At 37.8% G+C, this 23,731-nt stretch overlaps 1 protein-coding gene across 2 annotated transcripts in view; it reads left to right on the top strand.

Annotated features, from left to right (window-relative positions):
• dcun1d1 (defective in cullin neddylation 1 domain containing 1) overlaps window positions 1-18,813 on the top strand; it is a 64,129-nt gene extending 45,316 nt beyond the window's left edge. Inside the window, exons 4-7 of one of the 2 annotated variants that reach the window (XR_004413854.1) lie at window positions 6,313-6,443; window positions 7,620-7,759; window positions 10,121-10,203; window positions 13,058-13,110. Coding sequence is in view for 1 of the 2 variants with exons in the window: in XM_033032165.1 (XP_032888056.1) it covers window positions 6,313-6,443; window positions 10,121-10,203; window positions 13,058-13,154; window positions 13,981-14,060 (391 nt within the window). In the remaining variant the exon portion in view is untranslated. Of the gene's footprint in view, window positions 1-6,312; window positions 6,444-7,619; window positions 7,760-10,120; window positions 10,204-13,057; window positions 13,155-13,980 lie in introns of those variants that run through there. The other variant, XM_033032165.1, reaches the window with a different exon arrangement.
• The last annotated feature ends 4,918 nt before the right edge of the window (window positions 18,814-23,731 follow it).

Here is a 23,731-nt window from a genome sequence, read left to right as displayed (position 1 = left end):
TTATATACTTTGCTCAATTTTCTTTAACATTCAATTGAAATTGATGCAATTTCTTTCCATAGTTTTAAGGAAAGTTCAGATCATTGTGCATCTCGTAATAAGATCATTTGCTTACAATTCTGTGTAGTTCTGTGTAATTTAAATCAATCTGGTGAGAACAGAGGTTGTAGGTTTTCAGTTCAATGTGTGTTCAAGGGTTTTTTTTTAATGTAACATTTCTCCGATCTGAGAAAGTGCAACTTGTTGGCACGTATGGGCGAAAAGAGTTTTCCTTTCCTTTCAATAATATGTAGTTTGTGAAGTTGGGCATTTGATTACTGGATACTGTAGTTGATATACAGCCGTACTGCACGGAAACAGGCTCTTCAGCCCAACTTGCTCTGACTGTCAAGATGCCATATATGACACCAGTCCCACCTGCCTGCATTTGGCCCACATCCCTCTAACCCTTTCCTATACATGTACCTGTCCAAATGTCTTTTAAATGTTGTAATCGTACCTGCCTCAACTACCTCCTCTAGCAGCTCGTTCCATAAACCCAACAACCTCTGTGTAAAAACGTTGCCCTTCAGGTTCCTATTAAATCTTTCCCCTCTGATCTATGTTCTCTGCTTCTTGATTCTCCCACTTTGCGTAAAAGACTCTGTGCATTCACCTCTTCTATTTCCCTCATGAGCTTATACACTTCTATAAGATTACTCCTCAGCCTTCTGTGTTCCAAGAAATAATGGCCAAACCAGCCCAGCCTCTCTGACCCTTATAGCTCAGGCCCTTAAACCCTGGCAACATCCTCGTAAATCTTCTGTGCAATTTTTCCATCTTAACAACATCCTTGCTATAGCAGGGTGACCAAAACTGAACACCAATACCCCAAATTCAGCCTCACCAGCATCTTGTACAACTGTAACATAACATCTCGGCTTCTATACTGAATATTCTGACTGATGAGCTTTCCCGGCCAGCCTATTTATCTGTGACGCCTCTTTCAAGGAACTATGTACTTGCACTCCTACAACTCTACAACACTCCCCAGTGCCTTGTATTCACTGCCTAGGATTGACTACCAAAAATGTAACACCTTGCACTTATCGACATTTATACTCCATTCCTCAGCCCACTTGCCCAAACTGATCAAGTTCCTGCTGTCATTTTTGATAAAACATTGTCCTCCATAATGAACAAGAGGTAGCATTCTGTTGTGTGATGAAGTGAAACATAAAGGCTACTGTGTATTATTGTTCTGGTGTCTTGAATGAAGAGGAGACTGCAAAGAAGGAAACTCAAATTAATAGTTTGGTCAAAATGATGGTAAATAATTATTTCCAGAAGACTAGAGGGTGGCTAACATTGCCCCATTATTTAGGAGGGGCAGCAAAAACCATCTAGGTAACTACAGGCTGGTGAGCGTGTGACGTCAGAGGTGGGAAAGTTGCTGGAGGGACAGGATATACCAGCATTTAGACAGGCACGGAGAGATAAGGATAGTCAGCATGGCTTTATGTGTGAGAAATAGTGTCTCACAAATCCGATCTTTGTTAAAGAGATCACCAGGGGGATTGACGAGGGCAGGCCTGTGAGCATCGTCTGTATTGACTTCAGCATGGCCTTTGACAAGGGCCCACTAGGTAGACACAGGGAACTGCAGATGCTGGTATCTTGACCAAAGCATGGTGCTGAAATAACTCAGAGGGTCAGGCAGCATTTGTGGAGCCAGATTCAGGTCAAGATTGAAAAAGAGTCCAGACCTGAAATGCCACCTACTCATTCAGTGCACAAATGCTGCCTGACCTGCTGAGTTATGCCCCTGTCCCACTTAGGAAACCTGAACGGAAACCTCTGGAGACTTTGCGCCTCACCCAAGGTTTCCGTGTGGTTCCCAGAGGTTGCAGGTGGTTGCCGGAGGTTGCAGGTAGTGGAAGCAGGTAGGGAGACTGACAAAAACCTCCGGGAACTGCGCGGTGGGGCGCAAAGTCTCCAGAGGTTTCCGTTCAGGTTTCCTAAGTGGGACAGGGGCATTACTCCAGCACTGATTTTCCTGCATGGTAGGCTGGTTTGAAAGATTAGATCAAATGGAATCCAAAGTGAACTCGCTAACTCGATTCAAAATTGACTTAGAGGAAGGAGTCAAAGGATGGGGTGGGGGGAGGTGCGATCTAGATCAATTGGGAAGATGAGCCAAGGAATGGACAATGGAATTTAACTCTAACAATTATGGGGTGTTACATTTTGATTGTCAAACCAGGCCAGGACTTAAACAATAAATAGTCGAGCTCTGGGGAGGGTAACAGAACAGAGATATCTGGGAGTGCAGCTACGTGATTCCCTAAAAGTCAGGTGGACAGTATAGCAAGAATATGCTTGGCACACTTGCCTTCATTGGGATGGGTATTTACAAAAGTTCAAACATTATGATGCAGCTGTATGTCATTGATAAGACCACACTTGGGGTGTTGCATGCCGATCTAGATCCACAGCTATGTGAAGGATGCCATTAATTTGGATAGGGCGCAAAAGCAATTCACCAGGATGTGACCTGAGCTTGCAGGCTAGAATTATATAGAGAGTTTAGATAGGATGGAGTTCTTTGGACAGTCGGAGGTGAGGGATGACCTAGGTGAGGTGTACAAGGACATGAACATGTCTTTTTCACGGTAGAAATTACTCAAAAACAAGAGGGCACAGGCTTAAAGTGACAGAGGAGAGTTTTAAAAGGGACCTTGGGGACAGCTATTTCCCTCTGAGAGTCGTCTGTATCTAGAGTGAGCTGCCAGAGGAAGCTGTAGAAGAGGATGCAATTATGACTTTTCCAAGACATTTGGACCGATAGATAAAAAGGAAGGGTTTAGAGGGCCTTAGTCCAAATGCAGACAAATGGGACCAGCCCAGTATGCAAATTTGGTTGGCATGGACAAGGTGGGACAAAGGAACTGATTGCATGCTGTATAGCTGTATGGCACTGACTAAGTAGAATTTAACTGGAGCAACTGATCTCATTTTGGATACTACCAAGATAAATGAAGATTATTCCTTAAGTTACTAGGAAACAGGGCTTTGCAGGGGAGCAAATCTATTTGGACAGTTTTAATGACAATTTTGAATCAATAGACAAATATTAAATGTATTTAAAAAAAACAAAAACAAATATTGCTATTTATTTGAAACAATGGTATACAAGAGGTATGACATTTTCATTTGCAAATAACTTTTATCAGATGCGATCTGAGTACTTCACTCGGTTTTGGGCACTCTGCCTCGCAGGATATATTAGTATTGTCATGGCGGCTGTGCAAATTTACTGAATGGTTATCGGAGCCAAGAGTGTAAAAGTGTAAGGAAAAGTTCCTTAAATTTGTCCATATAATGGAGGTTTTTACAACGTTCTCAAAATCCAATTTCGATAGCCATTAATAATCGGAGATGATTTGAAGGTATAGCCTAACGCACTCATGACACACATAAGACAGCAAAGATGAATCTTCCAGACGTCGTTTCTTGATTAATTAGTTGTTTATTGAAATAATACAAAACAAAGAAATTACTCATAACTTTCCGTTCTTAATCGCTGTTCCATTCACGTCATATAAATCACATAAGCTTCTTCTTATAAAAGTATGTCGTCTCATAATATGTGTCGTGATCATGGTAGAAAACTATTTCCCCTCATACTCCGACACAAAACTAAAACTTCTAATCTGCGAGTCTGCGCGAGACTCAAACAAAAGAACACGCCCCTACTACGTATCCAATCCCATCTACAAAAGTACAGGCAGATGGCTAAAATAAAAATGTTAAACATGGCTATAATATACTGACATGCTTAATGGCTCCTACAGTCCATATTCCCATCAATATAAAGGAGTGAGAGATGATCTCATCAAAGTGTTTAAAAGCCTAATTTCTCTGGTTTGGAATTTAGAGCTATGGGTTATATCTTAAAAGTAGAGCTAGGCCATTCAAAAGCAAAATAAGGAGGCACTAAGGATAATAGAACATTAAACCTTTTCTAAAAGCTCTTGATGGAGGGAAAAGTAGAACTTTCAAGACCGAGATTCGTGTTATTTAAAGATGGGAAATGAAATGAAGGTGGTTAAATGGGCATGAAGTGCAAATCATCCGTTATTTAATGGAAAGGCTGAATAACACTGGAGACTGGTTTCATTTCCTCATTTTAACTGATATGGCCATGGAAATAACACCAATAAAATTTAAATGCCCATGGCTGGTCTTGTTTTAATGATTCAGCAATGATCGCCAGCTAACACTTTGCACTGGGGGCGTTTATTGCATTAACAAAATATAAATTATGGATACTTATAACTGATTATTGTTGTTGCGTGCATGTAAAGATTTGTAGAAACTTTGGGAAAGGAAGATTCATGGAGTGATGCTTGACAATTTGAAAATGGAAGATAGACACGAAAAGCTGGAGTAACAAAGCGGGACAGACAGCATCTCTGGAGAGAAGGAATTGGTGATGTTTCAGGTCTTTTTCAGACTGGTTATGGATAAGAGAAACAAGAGATATAGAAGATGCAGAGAGATGAAGAACAACGAATGGAAGGTTTGCAAAAAAGTAACGATGATAAAGGAAACAGGCCATTGTTAGCTGTTCGTTAGGTGAAAACAAGAAGCTGGTGAGACTTGGGTGGGGGAGTGATGGAGAGAGAGGGAATGCCGGGGTTATGTGAAGTTAGAGAAATCAATATTCATACCACTGGGCTGTAAAATGCCCAAGCAAAATATGAGGTGCTGTTCCTCCAATTTGCGTTTGGCCTCACTCTGACAATGGAGGAGACCTAGGACTCAAAGATCTGTGTGGGAATGAAAGGAGAATTAAAATGTTTAGCAACCGGGAGATCAGGTAGGTTCAGGCAGTTATTGGGTGAAAATGTCTACATCTTTTGTTTCCCTTATCCATAACCAGTCTGAAGAAGGGTCTCGACCCAAAACATCACCCATTCCTTCTCTCCAGAGATGCTGAGTTACTCTAGTTTTTTTGTGTCTATCTTCAGTTTAAACCAGCATCTGCAGTTCCTTCCTACACAATTTGAAAATGGACATTGAAAACAGCATTTGTGGTTCCTTAAAGTGTATGAATGTTATATTCTCACGTATTGACTTTAGCGTCAATAAAGTAAACGCTTTTAACACTAAATGGAACATCGTTCAAGTTGCATTCCTTGGAGGTGCAGATTGCCATTAGACCCTCAAAAATCCCAGTTCTGTAATCTGCTTGTACGAGAAGTGATCCCATTAAGATGTGCAAAATTCTTGAGATGTATGGCAGAGTAGAGGGTGAATGGCTCTCTCCTCTTCCTGGAAAATCTAAAACAAAAAGACCTAGTCTCAGAATAAAAGCATGGCCATTTAGGACTGAGATGCTGGCATGATTGTATTGAATTGTTGAGCAGGTTTGAGATGTTACAAAATCTTCTATTTTACCAGTTTATGTTCTTCACTTCTGTATTGTAGAATTTATCAAGTGAATTACCTGCCAGGAAAAGCAAGTATGGTCCAAATGTGATCTTCAGATTGTTTTGCAGACAATTTTGATTGAATGATCAAAAATATGGATTTTGATCCAGGTGATAGATCATTAACTAATATTTGTAGATATCTGACTATATTCAAGATAAATGCTAGATTTGTTTATTAAAGCCTGCATATATAACAGATACATCGGGCACCATTTCAAATTAAGGATAAAGAACAGAGTAGCACTTTGCTTTCCCTTTTATCTGTTGTCTTTTCTCTCTCTGCCTCTTTTTTGTCTTTAACGGTGAAAGGAATTTAAATTGCTTAAATTTAAACCTCGTGGTCACTTCAAGAAACAAAATCAAAAGAAGGGTCTCGACCCGAAACGTCACCCATTCCTTTCCTCCAGTGATGCTGCCTGTCCTGCTGAGTTACTCCAGCTTTTTGTGTGTATCTAAGGGAAATCTATAATTCAATTGGAATTTTAAGGTGGACTGAACAAGGGTTCCTGGGATCTTGCATTATTCTAGAATTTGAATTTAAATTTGAATTGTTTGCGTCTTTCACCCAAATATGGTGACATTTTGGATAAGTGGTGCTGTTTATTCTTTTAACACATGAAAAGCCTAAATGTTTAGACAGTTCTTGAGTTTTTTTTTCATGTTACATTAACGAATTAAAAGTATATTTTCAATTAGGTCTTTATCGTAGCCTATTGAAGATATTAATTTTCTGTGTTGAAGGGTGAATGGAAGAATTTTAATATGATAGTGAGAAAGGAGGACATTGAATGTTATGATATATTATGTTGAAGAGAAGTTTCTCTTATTGATTAAGGTGTGACAGCATAGAAAAACTGAAGATTCTGCTGCCTAAATTGGAATTAGAATTAAAAGATCAAGCAAAGTTCAAGGATTTTTACCAGTTCACGTTCAACTTTGCAAAGAACCCAGGCCAGAAGGGCTTAGGTAAGTGCAATCTAAAAGAACTGCTGACCTTCCAAAAAATACTCTCAATAATGCAGCCTTTTTGGGGATAGAATGCAAAGAAAAAATGTAGTGCGGTGTAAAAGAATACAGAATTCCTGATGCAATGTTCGAATCGCAAAATTCATTCACATATTGTATTTAAGCATAGCCTGCTTGATAACCATGACCAGGAACATGATACTAACATGACATGTACTGGGATCTAACCACTCGTGATTATATGTGGCAATCACATAAATTAGTTCCAGTGTTTTGGTAATTATGATTACCGTACATATAGCAGTATCAGAAAGTAAATTGAGACAAGTTACTGTTTCGTTTGTGTTTCTTCCAATGGCTGGGGCACGATTTACAATTTGGTTAAGCGGTTATTCAAAAAATCAAATTTTGTGGTATTTTGTTCTATGGTAGAACAAGTAAAGTATGCTTGTATGTAAGCTTAAATTTCTCCAAAACACTGACAACAGTTTAGTTGCCACTTTAGATGTGATTTTTAATGTAATTTTACAAAGATTACAGTACATTTTAAGGAGTAAAGATCTAAGTTTAAAGCAGCATGGATTAATATATTTACAGATCATTGCGACAACCCATTTCTGCCCCCCCCCCCCCACCCCCCCAAACATCTTTATACAGGACTTTGTTCTTTGAAATAGTTCTTGAAAAATATGCATTAACATTGAAATACCAGGTACTGCTTAACTGAGTATTACAGCAGTTTGGCAGGCCGCAAGTAATATACAGATCTTAGTCTTGGACACACAATTAGAAGATGACCTTTCTTTTAAATTGATTAGGATAGAAATCCCTGGTGAACTCACTTCTGGTTTCTAAAAGAAGGCTGTCAAAAAACTGTAAATACCTTGAGTGACTTCAACGGCATTTTTAATGAAGTACCATTTTATCCTTTATCCATGCTGACATAATGGTAAGCACACAGAAGTAGTAACGGAGTCAATGCAGAAACTGTCATAAGGCACGTTTGGAAATAGACAGCACAAATGTGATATTCCAATATCTTATTCAGCTATTTCACGACTTCTGTTGTCATGTGATACTCAACGGCAGTGCAAATCGACCCATCTGAACTAATTGCCCGCACTCTGCAAAGCCTCCCCAAATATATCTGCGCCCTATTTATCTCCATGTCTGCAGACAACACAGAAAATCTAAAGGAAGCTTGGGAACAAGACCTAGGCTGCCAGATAACGAGGAATAGGGAAGAGTGTGGAGGCAGACCTGCAGGACCTTCACATGCAGCAGAATTCAAGAGGGGCAGAACTAATTTTTCAAAGGTATAAATCATAGCTTAACTTTAGCAAATGTTTGAAAATAGTGATTATAATTCATGGCTCTACAGAATTGCCATGTGACATTAAATTAATTGCAGATTTTTATTCTAATCCTTATCATCTTTGCATACAAAATTGAGAGGGAAGAGAAAATGTTGGATAAGGAGAAAAGGCCGGTTAGAAATTTGTTGAGATTGTTTGTGCCAGAATTGTTCAGATGAGTATAGGTGCATTGCAAAGGTCTTTAGATTTGATTTATGCATTGATTCTTCCATCAGCTGCACAATTAGCATTGGAAATTGCCATATGCCAATGTATTATTAAATGTCTGCATATCATTCATCAAAGATTTCTTTAAGGGTCCATTTTTTAAATCATTTCTGGATTTATAAAATCAAAAATTTCTTTTGAGACACCAATTGGAAAGTTGAAATGTTGTAGTCTGAATTTGTGAAAGGTCCTTGATACATGACATTAGGAATTGATTGGTTTATATAGGACCAGACAACATCATTCGATGGTTGCCGAAACAATGTGCTTTGACACCACAATTTACCATGCTCTGTGTTAAGTATTTTGTTGGCTTGAACTTGCTTTTAATTTCAAATTCTGAACATAACTTCGGAAGCACAAAATAGTCATATTTTGATTGTATAGTTAGATGATTGATATACCAAAGCCCAAATTTTGTTCTGTTGGGGTGTTGAATGTAGCGTATGTCTTTGTTTACCTCGATGAAAAGTTGACCAGCAGTAGAACTTAAGAAATTTAATTTCACCGTAGAATCTCGAGGCTGGTGTTTCCATAATTGAAATGCTCCATCATTTTCACAGAAAAATCACATGCTTCTATAACCAGCATCAGTTAACATTAGCAATGATACTAGTGGTTATGTAACATAATTTTGTAAACCCACCTCTAATGTACTATGTTAATATTCTGATGCATCCAGACTGATAGAATGCAATCATTTTTTTTATTATATCCAACTGGGCTAAAACGGCATGGGAGAAGGTGTCCTTTGAGTAAAAGGGTAGGACAGTAGCTGCAGATGTTTTCATGGTGCTTTCATAATCTCCTCCTAGGTGGCTAAAGTAAATTATTAGGTTATCCTTTCCTCAATTTTTGTAAATTGTGGAAATTCATTGTCCAAATTTGGATGGGGTTCCAATGATTTTAAACGGAAAAATAAATCTATCCTTGGAGATACCAAAACATTTTACTTAATGTGGCTGGCATTTTATGAAGGACTGAATATTCTGTACATTACATGAAGCCCAAGATCTAAATTAATATTAAGGTGTATTTCCTATTGTTACCAAAGTATGATGACATGGTTAAAGTTTTAGTTAACAAATTGATTCATGGTAACTTGCAATATTTCAGAAAAGTGTGAAGGTAATCTAATTTTTTTAAATGATTGAAGAATTAAGTTAGACTGGGTACATAATGGTTCAGTGCAAAACAATTTGCAATTTGGTGCTGAGGACACAAATAATAAAAATGATTACCTGAAATGTCCTATTAAGTTTAAGATTTAGATATGTTGTAGATATGTTAGCAGAATTTATAAATTGTAAGTGCCTGCATTTAAATGATCTGTCAATGCTTGAAGCCACCAATTAGTGAAAAAGATTGAAAACGCACTTGTACTGAGGTCCCTCCATCTCAAAAAATTATGCATATACGGGTGTACAGTTATGACTTGGAAAACAAAATTGGTTCTCTTAATTGTTAATGAAGCAACACATAATAGTGAGATTGTACAAATTGAATTTTCAAGTACACATTGCATCGAAAGTCTCTGCATTTACTATTATTTTCCCTCTTCCTGCTAATGTACAGTTTAATTGTTAATATGTATTATTTTTTTACATTTACATTTGACGTAGTTTGAAACTTGGCTCGTATATATTCACTCAACTATGCCTGCTTGGTTTGGGTGGTGTAGCCATTAAAGTGTTAACTATACAGAATTGTTTTAGTTTTAACTGAAGCAAAACATTAAGTAAAACATCTCCCCTTATTTGAGATCAATGGAGCATTAAGTTGCGTTCAGTTTTTCTCCAGATATATGGGTTTAATCAACTATAATGTTAAAAAACACCTGTTGGGAGTTCACCACCTTAATTAGTTTTAAACTTACTAATGTTTCTGCAGGGATTCTTCAGCTGATCAGATGTTGAGACTAGACTGTTGCAGATTGTTTTAATCATCTCTGGTTAAACGATAAGTACAACAAACATACTAAAGTGGAGGAAAACCTAAAAACAAATGCTACAAGATTGTATTACATTCAATTTTCACTGAGTATTTACATTTTCCGGTAACTACTGAAGATATACTTAATATTTTATTTTCCAGATTTAGAAATGGCAATTGCTTACTGGAATTTAGTACTTGCTGGACGATTCAAATTCTTAGATCTATGGAATAAATTTTTATTGGTAAGTATAAGAATTGATGCTTCCAACCTGGTTCTGATTTGTTTGTTTTTGAAAGTTACTGTTTATTATGGGCAAACACTAAAGAAGTTAAATGTAGTGAATGCAACCAACCACCAGTCTACAATCAAGATACCAGAGGCCATTTGGCTCATTAATGCTTTTCCTGCCTGTCGAAGAGCTTTCTACCCGTGACAATTGCCTTGTGCTATGTGGTAAAATTCTTCCTTTTTTAAATATTCATTCACTTCCCTTCGAAAGCATTTATAGATTCTGTTTTCACCAATAGGCTATTCTATGTCCTAAAAGGATATAAAGTGCTGGAGTAACTGAACGGATCGGGCGGATGAAGGAACCCCCGACCTGAAACATCACGTATCCACATTCTCTGGAGATTTTACTTGAGTTATTCCAGCACTCTGTCATTTTGTGTAAACCAGCATCTGCAGTTCTTTGTTCTATATTCTATGTGGATAACTTCGGAAGTATAAACACTCATTTAATATTTAAATACTCAGTTTAATATTAGTACAGAAGCGTTGACTGCCAAGTGAAGCCTAGCTCCGTCATCTGCTGCACCCCGTCACCTGACCACCCAGATCGACGTTGATTGGTCGGCCCAGATCACGCCAGTTCGCGCGAGAGCTCAAGCTTGACGAACGAAGATTCGAGGCCAAAGTGGCTCGGCCACAAGATGGTGCCACAATGTCCTAAATTTGCCCTGTGCAAATCGAATATTGCCTATCCTCACCCTTTGCTCATGAATTTCCTTTGGATAGTGGTGCTTTGAAATTGCTGTGCTTTTCTCCTTACAATTGTTCTTTTTCCAAAGTGATATCACTGTTTATGATTTCTTAGCCCGATTTCTTAAGCCCTGCCTACCCATCGTCCAGTAGACACTGAAGAAGGGTCTCGACCCAAAACGTCACCTATTTCTTTTCTCCAGAGATGCTTCCTAACCTGCTGAGTTACTCCAGAATTTTGTGTCTATCTTCAGTGTAAGCCAGCATCTGCAGTCCTTTCCTACACATTTTGTTGCTTAGTCTGATGAAGGGTCTCTACCTGAAACGTCACCCACTCCTTCTCTCCAGAGATGCTGCCTGTCCTGCTGAGTTACTCCAGCATTTTGTGTCCATCTTCAGAGTAAACCAGCATCTGCAGTTGCTTTGTACGCACTGGACCTGATGGTACGTTTTTGTTTTTTGGATGTGCAGGAAGGAACTACATGTGGAATTTTTCGCCTTATTCGAATTAAAATACTTTTAACTTCCTCAAATATTTATAAATTCATCACAATCAATTTTTATATTAATGCTAGCATTCTTAGACACATCTATATCCATCCTGTTGCAGTTCCTTTATATCTTGCATTTAATGAAAATTGCATGTCATCATGTAAGGCCAGTTTTATTCCATTTATTTTTTACCCGTTTGTTCTCGGGGGTATAGATTTTTACAATTATTCTGTCCTCTGATGCAACTACCATATCTTCACATCAATTAAATAGAAAATTGCTTGACATTAAGTTGAATTACACTGTCTTTGTGCACGGCACTAGTTTCCCTTTCAAGAGCTGTCCAGTTATTTATGCCTCATTTTATCGATTCAAAGCTTATTATAGAATGTCACCCGTTCCTTCTCTCCAGAGATGCTGCCTGTCCTGCAGAGTTACTCCAGCATTTTGTGTCTAGCTTCTAGTATAAGCAGTTTGACTTGTTAATGACCGGACCATAAATTAAATTCTGTTTAAGTTCTGATTTCCTGGTGGAGGTTGGGTCCTGCAATGCGATTATGATTCTGTTTTTAAGCAAACATTTTGAGAAATGTACATCACTGAGCTAATGGAGAAACTTTACACGTATCTATCATATTTGCAGTCGCAGAAATGGTGGTCTGCATTTTGGAACAGAAAAACACTGTTCACTGCATTTTCTCCATGTCCCTGATGCATTATTCTACCAGTCTTGGGATTTCCTCCGGCAACGTTTCACAGCTACAAAGTTCTGAGATTCTGTCATTGATTTAGTACATCTTTACAGATTGTCTTGTGTGGAGTTTCCTCGGCACAATCAAACTAAATTCATTGATGCAAATTCACAGTTTAAATACACTAATGTCAGGGAAACCATGCGCTTAAAGGAAATTTAAGTGACTGTTAATGGTGCATTAACCACTGAAGCAATCTGGTGCTAATAGTTAAATTTTTGTACTTATTTTAAAATGGATTTAAACTGATCTTTAATCATCGTTTACTTCAGCTACTGTTATATGATATTCCAGACTTCAATTACAAATAGCCTCCTGATTTCTTGACTGAGTTCAGGGATCTCTTGAAGTCGTCTGACAGCAGCAGGTGTTGGAAAAGGTGGCTTCCCACCATGGAGATATCTAGATATCTCTGGGGACTGTTTATTCCAGTTAGTGATTGCTGCCTGATTTATTTTCATTAAATTAACCTTTTCAAATACACTTTTTGGATAGAATCATACATTGCAGATAACTTCACATCAAATATAGCCTGATTTAAATGTCACTATGAATTTTACATTTTAATTAAGATGTGTGATTGTGGATCTTTGGATTTTAGATTGAATAATGGGTGATAGCTCTCTCACATAAAATTCTACAATGAAAGCCCTCTTTCTTATTGTATCCCATTGACCACCAAGCACCCATCTACTTTGGGTGGATTTATAAGACCTCCATATTTTTATTATTTATTTTCAGATATTTGGATTGCATTGGTTTGATAAATTGCAGACATTTTTATTTTTGTACTTTTAAGCTGATTGTGTTTGTCATTCCATTGTCACTGTGATTTTCTTATATCTTAAAACATGTTTTATTTGCCTGCAGGAACATCATAAAAGGTCAATACCTAAAGACACTTGGAACCTTCTGTTAGACTTTAGCTGTATGATTGCTGATGACATGTCCAATTATGATGAAGAAGGTATGCCAATATGCCAATATGGGGGGGGAAAGAACACACGTGGTATTTCTTAGAGATTTGAACTTTGTGCTTACGACTCATGTGGGGGGGGGGGGGGGGGGGGCTCTGTTTAGGGGTTAGGTGGTACAAAAACCAGTAATAATTATTTTCATGGCTTGTGATTTCTGCACTGAATTGCTTGAGAGAACATTTCCCATATTAAGACTAATTCTCAGAATTTAAATATCATGGATAGATGTTCAAGCAAATTGTACGACACAAATTTAAGCTGAATTTCATTTATGTTATTAATAAAGTTGCCAAATTTTAGAATTGCATCATATGAATGAATTATTTTACATTACGTTGGATGTATCCATTTTCTGTATGAGTTTAATCCTTCAAGGCCATACTGGATTCAATGGCATCGTTGCTCTTCCATTTAACAGAAACCAATCTGGTTTATCTGAATATTTTCCGACCAAATTTTGAACAGAGCCACCTGAAAGTGACCAGCATTTATCTTGAGATGGGAAGTAATTTTGGAAAACATGACTGTTGTTTTATGCAGTGATGGAGGGCTACTTAACTGGGGCGCAATGCGTTGAGTTGTACCCTGAATTTAACTTGTGCAGAATCTGATTGAGAGTGCTTTTTTTAAAGACTGGTTAAACAACCACTTTCTCGATGCATTCTCCTATCTCCTGATCAATGCACAAATCATTATACTTAGAATATGTGTTTCGGTAGATGTTTCTGTTAAGTAGCGATATTAAATTAAGTTTAAAAAAAGGTTATTTTCAAAGGATACAAAATAATTACATACAATTTATTTGATGTGTTTCAGGAGCATGGCCAGTGCTTATTGATGACTTTGTGGAATTTGCACGACCACAAATCACTGGGACCAGAAGTACAACTGTGTAGCATTGGGAACCTTGTTGCAGAATGTACATGATGTGTACAGAATGAAAAATACAGCAAATAATGCACAGTCATTTCACAATTAGTTAATAAAATGCAGATCAACGGATTGAAGTGAAGATCAATCCTTTCATCCTAGCTGGAGGGTTGTTAACACCAAAAAGGACTTTTCTTCAATCATATCGTATTCATTTAATGGTGGTTTGGGCTTCTGTCTTAGTCAGGACCTCTATGTAAATTCATCAACACTGAGTGTGAGTTCCGTCTGTATACTCTTTGGGATCCTGTACCGTTCATCTTTTATCCGTTTGGAGGACTTTTCTGAAAGGATCATTTAATTGTGCTATTTGACATCAAGCACATTGCTGCCTTCACTTGGAGCTGAACAGCATTCTTGGACACAGGAAATCTGTATTTCAAATGGAATCGATTCGATCTTAGTACTTTTTAAATTATGTAAACAGGCAGTTAGACCATCACAGAAACTTGCTTTAGCTAATCTTTTAGCCATTTTGTGTTCTATGACAGAATACGTGTCATAAAGTCTTATTTTTCTATGAAGACTGGATCATTACTATGCCTATGCACCAAATTGGGTCCTGCTCCATAAAGAACATGGCTTTAGAATGGTGCACTTGTACAACTGAGATCTGTGGTAATTGCTGTTTGTTTTTCTTTATTTTTATCAAAAAGTTACTCTTCCATCCCCCTTTCACTGCATCCCTTCCGCTTCCATTTGACACATTGCAAAACCTTTAATCCAAGAAACATCTTGTTACCATTCTGATACTGGATTTTCAATCTTGAATCTTGCCTTCAGATGTTTGCCCTGTACAGTGCCCTGAAAGGTATTTCCAGTTTCCTTTCCTGCTGCAAAATGCTCAAACTAAGAATGCTGAATTAGGTTATGATTAAAAGACTAAGCTGTTGACTGAGAAAAACTAAAATTGCTCTGCTTTTTCCAGCTCGGGCAGGCCATTACAATGTCTAAAGGAAAAGACTGGTTGACCTTATTTTTTATATTCAATAAAATTAATGGAAAAGCGACTAGAAATACCTCCGTCTTTTCGTTGGTGTTTGGAGCCATTTACTTTTTTAAAGTCAAGTTGAAAATGATCTATACTTTAAAGAATGTATTAAAGGCAATTATTTTACACCTGTTTTGAACCCGCATCCCAGCTCATTTCATATAAATGCAAAATTATTTTTTAACATGTTCAATTTAACTTGACAACTATTCAGAGAAGGAGAGAGGCGAATTTAAAATCAGTTGTGTGAGATGGGTTTTGATGCTTGCATGCTAAGCTTGTTTTACTGGTAGTTTCCTTAAGTTCACAGGTTACCAGGACAATTGTTTCCTCCTTGCACGTGACTAAGCCGTAAAATAGAGGATCATGAAGGAAAACTAATTTCTACATTCAATGCAGGTCTAAGATGAGCCTTTTTATTATTTTTTTCACATGTGGTTGAAATATAGATTGACCATTTGTGTAGTTATCAAAATTTGGTTTTCGTAAATGGCTCTGGTTACATTATTCGGGTAAAAGCTTCAAGCTGCAGATGTTATCACAATATTTAAATCAGAATTTCATTATAGGGCCTTTAAAGGAAAAGAAACATGTCCTATGCCAAATTCAATAGAGTTATAAAATTATTTAATTAACTTTAATTTATAGGTTTTCTGATGTTAAACTGCCATCTGATGCAGTTGATTTAAATTCAGTTTTCACATACCTCATATTACATGGCTTTCTTTCATTTATGACATTACAATCAATGCAAATTTGTTGCCTTCCCAATTAAGTGTTTGACGTCAACATTTTATTAACCCAAGTTAGATTTATCTATCGGTTTTGATGACTAAATGGGCTTAAATGGTGGGATTTTGTTGTTGTCCATTTTGATTCAAATCCTAGAATGCCTACATGCAGTTTTTATTTGAGCAGTATGTTAAACTTTGGTCCATTTAGTAGATCTCTGGGGATGTGTTTTGAAACAACTGTTTCTTTAACATTACTTTACCTCGGTACTGATTGACCAGAGAATCGTATTTTCAAAAACTCATTTACTTTTCTTTCACTGAACCATAATGCAATGGCATGTAAATGATTATTGAAAGCTGGTCACTTTAGAAACTCCATTTCATTTTAATTTGGAAATTATAATTTCAATAATTTTCTTTTGAAGTTGCATGGTACATTTTAAAGTGCAGTTCTACTGTTTTTATTGTAGTGACACTAAGTACACCGATGGAACCAACCCGTATCAAAATATGTACATGAAATATAGAAAACACAGATTTGTTGTGCAGGTTTCTCTAATTTGCTGTTTATATTGTGCAAACATGATGTACTTGAGTACTGTATAAACTATGGAGTGAGTTAGAACTCCACTGTCATTTGCACATGATATCAGATGATTCATAAAATGGCTAAGCAGTTAAAAGGAGGTTGTAAAAACAATGTAAACTAAGTACATTTTGAATGTTAAGCATTGATTTTTTTTTTTGGTTATGGCTCGAATTTAGGTACTTCTAATGCCAATATAGTCTTTTAAATCAAGATATTAAAAATAAATCACTATTTAAAGTAGTAGATTTGATTCCTTACTCACCATTGGAGTCTACTTGCCTGCTTTTAGCATGCACCGGTTTTAGAGAAATTCAGTTTACTGATATAATTGATTTACATAAAATAAGTATTCAAATAACGCTCAAATGTTTTGCATATGCAGAAAACTGGAAATTGTCCTAGTATCATAATTAATGGCCACATTATTATTATTATTAGTGTTTTGGTTGTGAGACTTCATAAAATCACAATTGCAATCTTCATCACAATGGCAGTTAACAGCCAAGATTATGTTGAGGATTTAATTTTGCAGTACATGCAAATAATTCCCTTTTATAGATTGTGAGCATTTTTTACATATGAATTACCCGGGACGTATGGTGAGTTAAGTTGCATCCTTCAGAAATACCAAACTGATGAGGAAGCAATATCAATTTTTCTTTTAATTTTGGTCCAAAGTTCAAAGCAAAGCAAAGTGCATGGAGGTGAGCAAGTAGCTTGGTGAATTGTCGGTGAGTAACTAATTGTGCAATTTTAAACAGGATTTAGTTCTGCTTTCAGGATGAGCTGGTTGCCCTAAAAAGTGCTAATCATATGCATGGCTGAATGTTTCTTTGTTATGCCTTTTTAATTGATTCTCCAGCTACAAATTCAATGTGGAAACATTTTTGTAGTTTAAAGGTTCTCGCTTGCCATGTGGGAATATTGTGTGCAAGATCTTTGGGAATATCTTTCAAATAAATGAAGAAAGTACTTGTACATACATAATCGCATTCTTGCATGCCAGGCCTTGATTGATGGAGAAAATGCACTTATGCCTTTTTGGTGTGTTCTAAGAAAAACATAAACATATTTGAATTTGATCCTTGAAACGATAGAATGGAACCTTTTTAAATTACTGTGGCATAACTACTTTTTTTTTAAATTAGTTAATAGTCTTAGGAAGTCATATTTCTAATAGGTTTTTTTATTTTCTATTTGGTTGACCTTTTATTTCATTCTCCCAAGCAACATCAATACCCAGCAGAGAGTAGGCAGTGGATCTCCTAGATCTTCAGGTTGTTATACTTCCCATTAACAGGTTAACATAGCTTAACCGTTTTATTCTTCCTCATCTACAAATTCTTTAGCAACTATGCACAATATGAGCTATGTTAGAATCTGTGGGAGCATATTTTGCACCACTCCATTCTAATATGCTGTGTTCCCCCAGATGCCCATTAAGCTGGCAGTTTAAACATGTACATTAGTACTATTTCTGCATTCATAAACAGACATGGTGTAAGTAACTATTGCACTGAGCTATTTGTAGTGATTTAAGATTGCACCAAAATTGTTAACTGGCAGAACATTTGTACTACAAATTTTGGATTTATCTTCCAAAAACATCACGCCTTCCCTTCTGTAAATTGAAATAGCGCTTCATTTAAGTTACTGATATGCACATTGTAGTATTAAAGGCGACTTTAAACTACCGTAGAACTGATTCTGATTGGATGACGGAATTAATGTTCCTACTGATTTGCTTATTCGTTTAATGTATTGTTTCAAGATGAAGAGATCCGATGACAGGACATATATAAAAAAAATCAAAACAACTTTGCATTAATTCTCTCAATGGATGATTAAACTATCTCTCTACAGGTGCACAAATAATATAAGTGGCAATCTTATTTAAAGAAAAACATGTACCTGTTGACCCATTAAAGAATCATCTGCAGTGTTTATGTTGTGTGCCAAAACCATTTGTCTTTCGTTGCTTGGCATTGAACGAACCAACATGGTTTGGTGTATTTTTGTCCTGTTTGGCCACATCCTTGAATATGTTAAGGCCTGATAATGGCTCATCTGTTCCTTTTGTAGTATTTTAAGGAATATAGAGAATGAAACACTTGTTCAAGTTGAACAATTGTTAACTGTGAAGTCTCCAACCTTGGTTATGGGACAGGGAAACAGTATTGTAATTCAGGCCTAATAACTAGTGCTTTGTACGTATTGCAATTCTGTACACTTGTAGGTAGCATATTTTAGCATATTGAGAGGCGTGTTTAGGAAGAGCTTGTCATGGATGTCATGTAAATTATGTAAAATTATCTCATTATGGGCAAATGTATTGTAAATTAAACACAAGATGAAAATCTACAGGGTCCACTGAGAAATGCCAATAAAAGGGTTTTAAACAAAAATCAATTTATAAGTATCCAGTTGCCTGTTTACTATGAATCTAGAAACATTCTGAAGTATTGTATCATAAATGTTGATCAGAAGATGGAAATTGTTGACCTCAAGGACCCCAATAAGCACGTGTGGCTAATTACCTTACCCGAAGATTGCCTACATGGGACATGAAACAGTACAGCACAGAAACAGGCCCTTTGGCAAAATGTCTGTGTTGAACATGATGCCAAGTTAAATTAATCTCCTCGCATCCCTCCATTCCCTGCATATCCATCTGCCTATCTAAAAGACTCTTAAACACCACTATCATATCTATCACCAACATGGGCCCTGGCAACACATTCCAGGCACGCACCATTGTTTGTGGGGAAAAAAAAATCCCTGCAAATTTCCTTTAAACTTTTTCCCTCCGATCTTAGACCTATGCCTCTAGTCTTTGACAATTGTACCCTGATTCTTGCCTGTCTATGCCCCTCATAATATTACATGCTTCTACATCACGTTTCCCCTCTACCTCCAACATTCTAGAGAAAATAATCCACATTTGCCCAACCTCTCTTTATAGCTAATATCTTGTAATTGAGACAGCATTATGATAAACTTCTGACCCTTTCCAAAGCCTCCACATACTTCCTGTAATTGGGCAACCATAACTACACACAATACCCCAAATGTGTTCTAACCAAAGATTAATAAAGCTGCAACATGACTCGTTCTCAAGACTGATGATGGCAAGCACACCATACACTACTGGTGTTGCTACTTTCAAGAGTTATGGACTTGGACTCTAAGATTCCTCTTTACATCAATGCTGTTAAGGGTCTTACCATTGACTACATAATTTCCCCTAACATTCAACCCCCCCCAAAGCGCAATGCAGCACACTTTCTCAAATCAATCTCTCTCTGCCATTTGTCTGACCATTCCTTAATGGACCTAAATCTCTCTGTATCTTTGATAGCTTTCCTCCCAGTCTACAACTCCGCCAATTTCAGTGTCGTCTGCAAACTTCCTAACCATCCCATCTACATGGATAGTTTTTCTCCGAAGATGGGCACAAAATGCTGGAGTACCTCAGCAGGAGAATCAGCATCTCAGGATTGAAGGAATGACTGATGTTTCAGGTCGAGACCCTTCTTCAGACTGAGTTTTTCTCGTTTGCTTTCACATCCCGACTTCATGTTCCACGGTTTCTCCATTAGTCTTATTTCAAAAGCTGGCTACTTTGTTTTATTTTAAATCAATGCCACCCTTGTACTTACCAAAAATTAAAAACCATCTCCAATAAACTTGTTCTTCGGATGCTTCAGTGAATTGCTATGGTAGCTTTTTCCAGATTGCTCTATCGTGCTTTAAATGGAGTAGTTCAGTTGATCGGCTTTGCTCCATGTACCTTTTTGATTTTTGAAAACATCTTCATTAATTAGTACCCTGAAGCAGTTTTATTAATTCCTCTGTAATTTGAAACGCCTTGAATCGCCTCAGTTTTTTTAAACTAAAGACCGCATGCTAAATGTTTCCATTTCACCAAAGATCTTATTTCTGATGTTGGGCATTCATTTGCCTTTATCCTTTTAAGACAATGATATCTATATTACTAAAAGTCTGTTCTTGACCGGTTTTGGCCATCTGTGCTGCGATTTCCGAGAGAACGCCGCCACCTACGGCCGTCATTTTTGGCCACCTTGCTCAGAGCCCCCCTCCGCCGCATGTGTGCCGAGGAAATTTCCCGTCGATTAAAAATGACAGAGATATTAATGTTTTTACAAAATTCCCCATTCTCTCTGCTGCCCCCGCTGGCGGCAGGGGGGAGGGACTATAAAACCAGGAAGTGGTGTGCCACACAGTCTCTTCAAGATGGAGGAAGGCAGAGGGTCACGTTTCTCTGAGCTGTGAATAACACTGAACACATGTCTACTCAAATGTAAGTGCCCTTAGTGGTTCTAAAATGCTTGCAGAATGTGTCTATTGGTTCTAAACGTGCAAAAAAGTGTCTATTGGTTCTAAAGCTTGCAAAAAAATGTCTATTGGTTCTAAGGCTTGCAAAAAAATGTCTATTGGTTCTAAAGCTTGCAAAAAGTGTCTATTGGTTCTAAAGCTTGCAAAAAATGTCTATTGGTTCTATAGCTTGCAAATATATGTCTATTGGTTCTAAAGCTTGCAAAAAATATCTATTGGTTCTTTTTTTAATTTTTGTTTTTATTTTATTTTTTATTTATTTTTTATTAGAAGTACGGTAAGTTACAATACTACACAACACATATGTCTTAATACATTTTTTGTACTGCTTCATTTTTTGAGCTTTAAGAAAAAGATAGAAGTAAAGAAAGTGCGCAAGTCGTGAAGGTGCAGGAGAGTGTTGAGAAAAGAAAGCCCCTTAGAAAAGAAGTTAGAGAAGGAAGTAAAGAAAGAAAGTAGACCCTAGAAAAGAAGGAAAAAGAAAGGAGAAACAATCGCTCTATTATAACATTAAACTCCGCAGAAAGGGGACTACCAACCAAGTCTGTTTTTGTTGTTTTTTTTGTTTTTTTCCCCCCGTTGCCAGATCCTGGCACCTTTTATTTATTTATTTATTTATTTGTTTTTTAAATTACTATTGCACCTTATGCTTGTAATAGTTCCAAAAACGTAGACCACGTCTTTTGGAAGTGGTCTGCTTTGCCTGCTAAGAGGAAGTCTATTGGTTCTAAAGTTTGCAAAAAGTGTCTCTATTGGTTCTAAAGCTTGCAAAAACAATGTATATTGGTTCTAAAATGGTTCATACAGGCGCTCCAGAAAGCGCCCCCCCCCCCGGTTGGCCTGGCTTGGGTGTGTCTTAAAATTGAAAGGCACTACTTACTGCAAATGGTGGCATGAAGTTGAAAGGCACTACTTACTGCAAATGGTGGCTTGGGAGCTTTGGCTTGAAGTTGAAAGGCACTATTACTGCAAATGGTGGCTTGGTTGCTTTGGCTTGCAGTTGAAAGGCACTACTTACTGCAAATGGTGGATTGGTTGCTTTGGCTTGAAGTTGAAAGGCACTATTACTGCAAATGGTGGTTTGGGAGCTTTGACTTGAAGTTGAAAGGCACTACTTACTGCAAATTGTGGCTTGAAGTTGAAAGGCACTACTTCCTGCAAATGATGGCTTGGGTGTGGCTTGAAGTTGAAAGGCACTACTTACTGCAAATGGGGGGCGTGGGTGCATTGGCTTGAAGTTGAAAGGCACTATTACTGCAAATGGTGGCTTGGTTGCTTTGGCTTGAAGTTGAAAGGCACTACTTACTGCAAATGGTGGCATGAAGTTGAAATGCACTACTTACTGCAAATGGTGGATTGGTTGCTTTGGCTTGAAGTTGAAAGGCACTACTTACTGCAAATGGTGGCTTGGGAGCTTTGGCTTGAAGTTGAAAGGCACTATTACTGCAAATGGTGGCTTGGTTGCTTTGGCTTGAAGTTGAAAGGCACTACTTACTGCAAATGGTGGCTTGGGAGCTTTGACTTGAAGTTGAAAGACACTACTTCCTGCAAATGATGGCTTGGGTTTGGCTTGAAGTTGAAAGGCACTACTTACTGCAAATGGGGGGCGTGGGTGCATTGGCTTGAAGTTGAAAGGCATTACTTACTGCAAATGGTGGCATGAAGTTGAAAGACACTACTTACTGCAAATGGTGGCTTGGGAGCTTTGGTTTGAAGTTGAAAGGCACTACTTACTGCAAATGGTGGCTTGGGTGTGGCTTGAAGTTGAAATACACCACTTACTGCAAATGATGGCTTGGGTGTGGCTTGGAGTTGAAAGACACCACTTACTGCAAATGGTGGCATGAAGTTGAAAGGCATTATTCCTGCAAATGGTGGCTTGGTTGCTTTGGCTTGAAGTTGAAAGGCACTACTACTGCAAATTGTGGCTTGAAGTTGAAAGGCACTATTTACTGCAAATGGTGGCTTCGGTGCTTTGGCATTAAGTTGAAAGGCACTACTTACTGCAAATTGTAGCTTGGGTGCTTTGGCATCAAGTTGAAAGGCACTGCAAATGGTGGCATGAAGTTGAAAGGCACTACTTACTGCAAATGGTGGCTTGGGAGCTTTGACTTGAAGTTGAAAGGCACCTCTTACTGCTAATGGTGGCTTGGGTGTGGTTTGAAGTTAAAAGGCACCTCTTACTGCTAATGGTGGCTTGGGTGTGGTTTGAAGTTAAAAGGCATTACCTACTGCAAATGGTGGTTTGGATGCATTGGCTTGAAGTTAAAAGGCATTACTTACTGCAAATGGTGGCTTGGATGCAATGGCTTGAAGTTAAAAGGCATTACTTACTGCAAATGGTGGCTTGGGTGCATTGGCTTGAAGTTGAAAGGCACCACTTACTGCAAATGGTGGCATGAAGTTGAAAGGCACCACTTACTGCAAATGGTGGCTTGGGTGCTTTGGCTTGAAGTTGAAAGGCACTACTGCAAATGCACTTACTTCCTGTTTGCATTGTATATTGATTTTAGATAAAACGCTACCACTTACGGCTGTGATTTTTGGCCATCTTACTCAGTCCCCCTCCGCTGAGCAGGTGCAGAGAATTCTTCCCATCAGTGAAAAATAAAAGTGTTATTAGTTTTTAAAAAAAGGTTGAGAATCTCTCTCCTGTCAATCTCTCCATGAAAGCCACACCTTTTCCGGTGGGGGGGGGGGGGGGGGGGGGGGGGGGGGTAGGGGTTATAAAACCCGGAAATGTGGGTGTGGCTCAGTCTCTGCAAGATGGAGGAGGGAGAGGTCACGACTCGCTGTCTTTAGTGGCTTTGCACCCTGCTTCAAATGGTATGAAACTGCACTTGAATTTGGTGGCCTTATACCCTGCTAGAAGTGGTATGAAACTGCACTTGAATTTGATGGCCTTATACTCTGCTTGAAATAGAATTTCAAGGATTAGCCGTGAATCAACTACCAGCCCACCAGCCG

The sequence above is a fragment of the Amblyraja radiata genome, chromosome 13 (genome assembly GCF_010909765.2).
Source record: "Amblyraja radiata isolate CabotCenter1 chromosome 13, sAmbRad1.1.pri, whole genome shotgun sequence".
Lineage (NCBI taxonomy): Eukaryota > Metazoa > Chordata > Chondrichthyes > Rajiformes > Rajidae > Amblyraja > Amblyraja radiata.
This window is presented reverse-complemented; position numbering and strand designations above follow the sequence as displayed.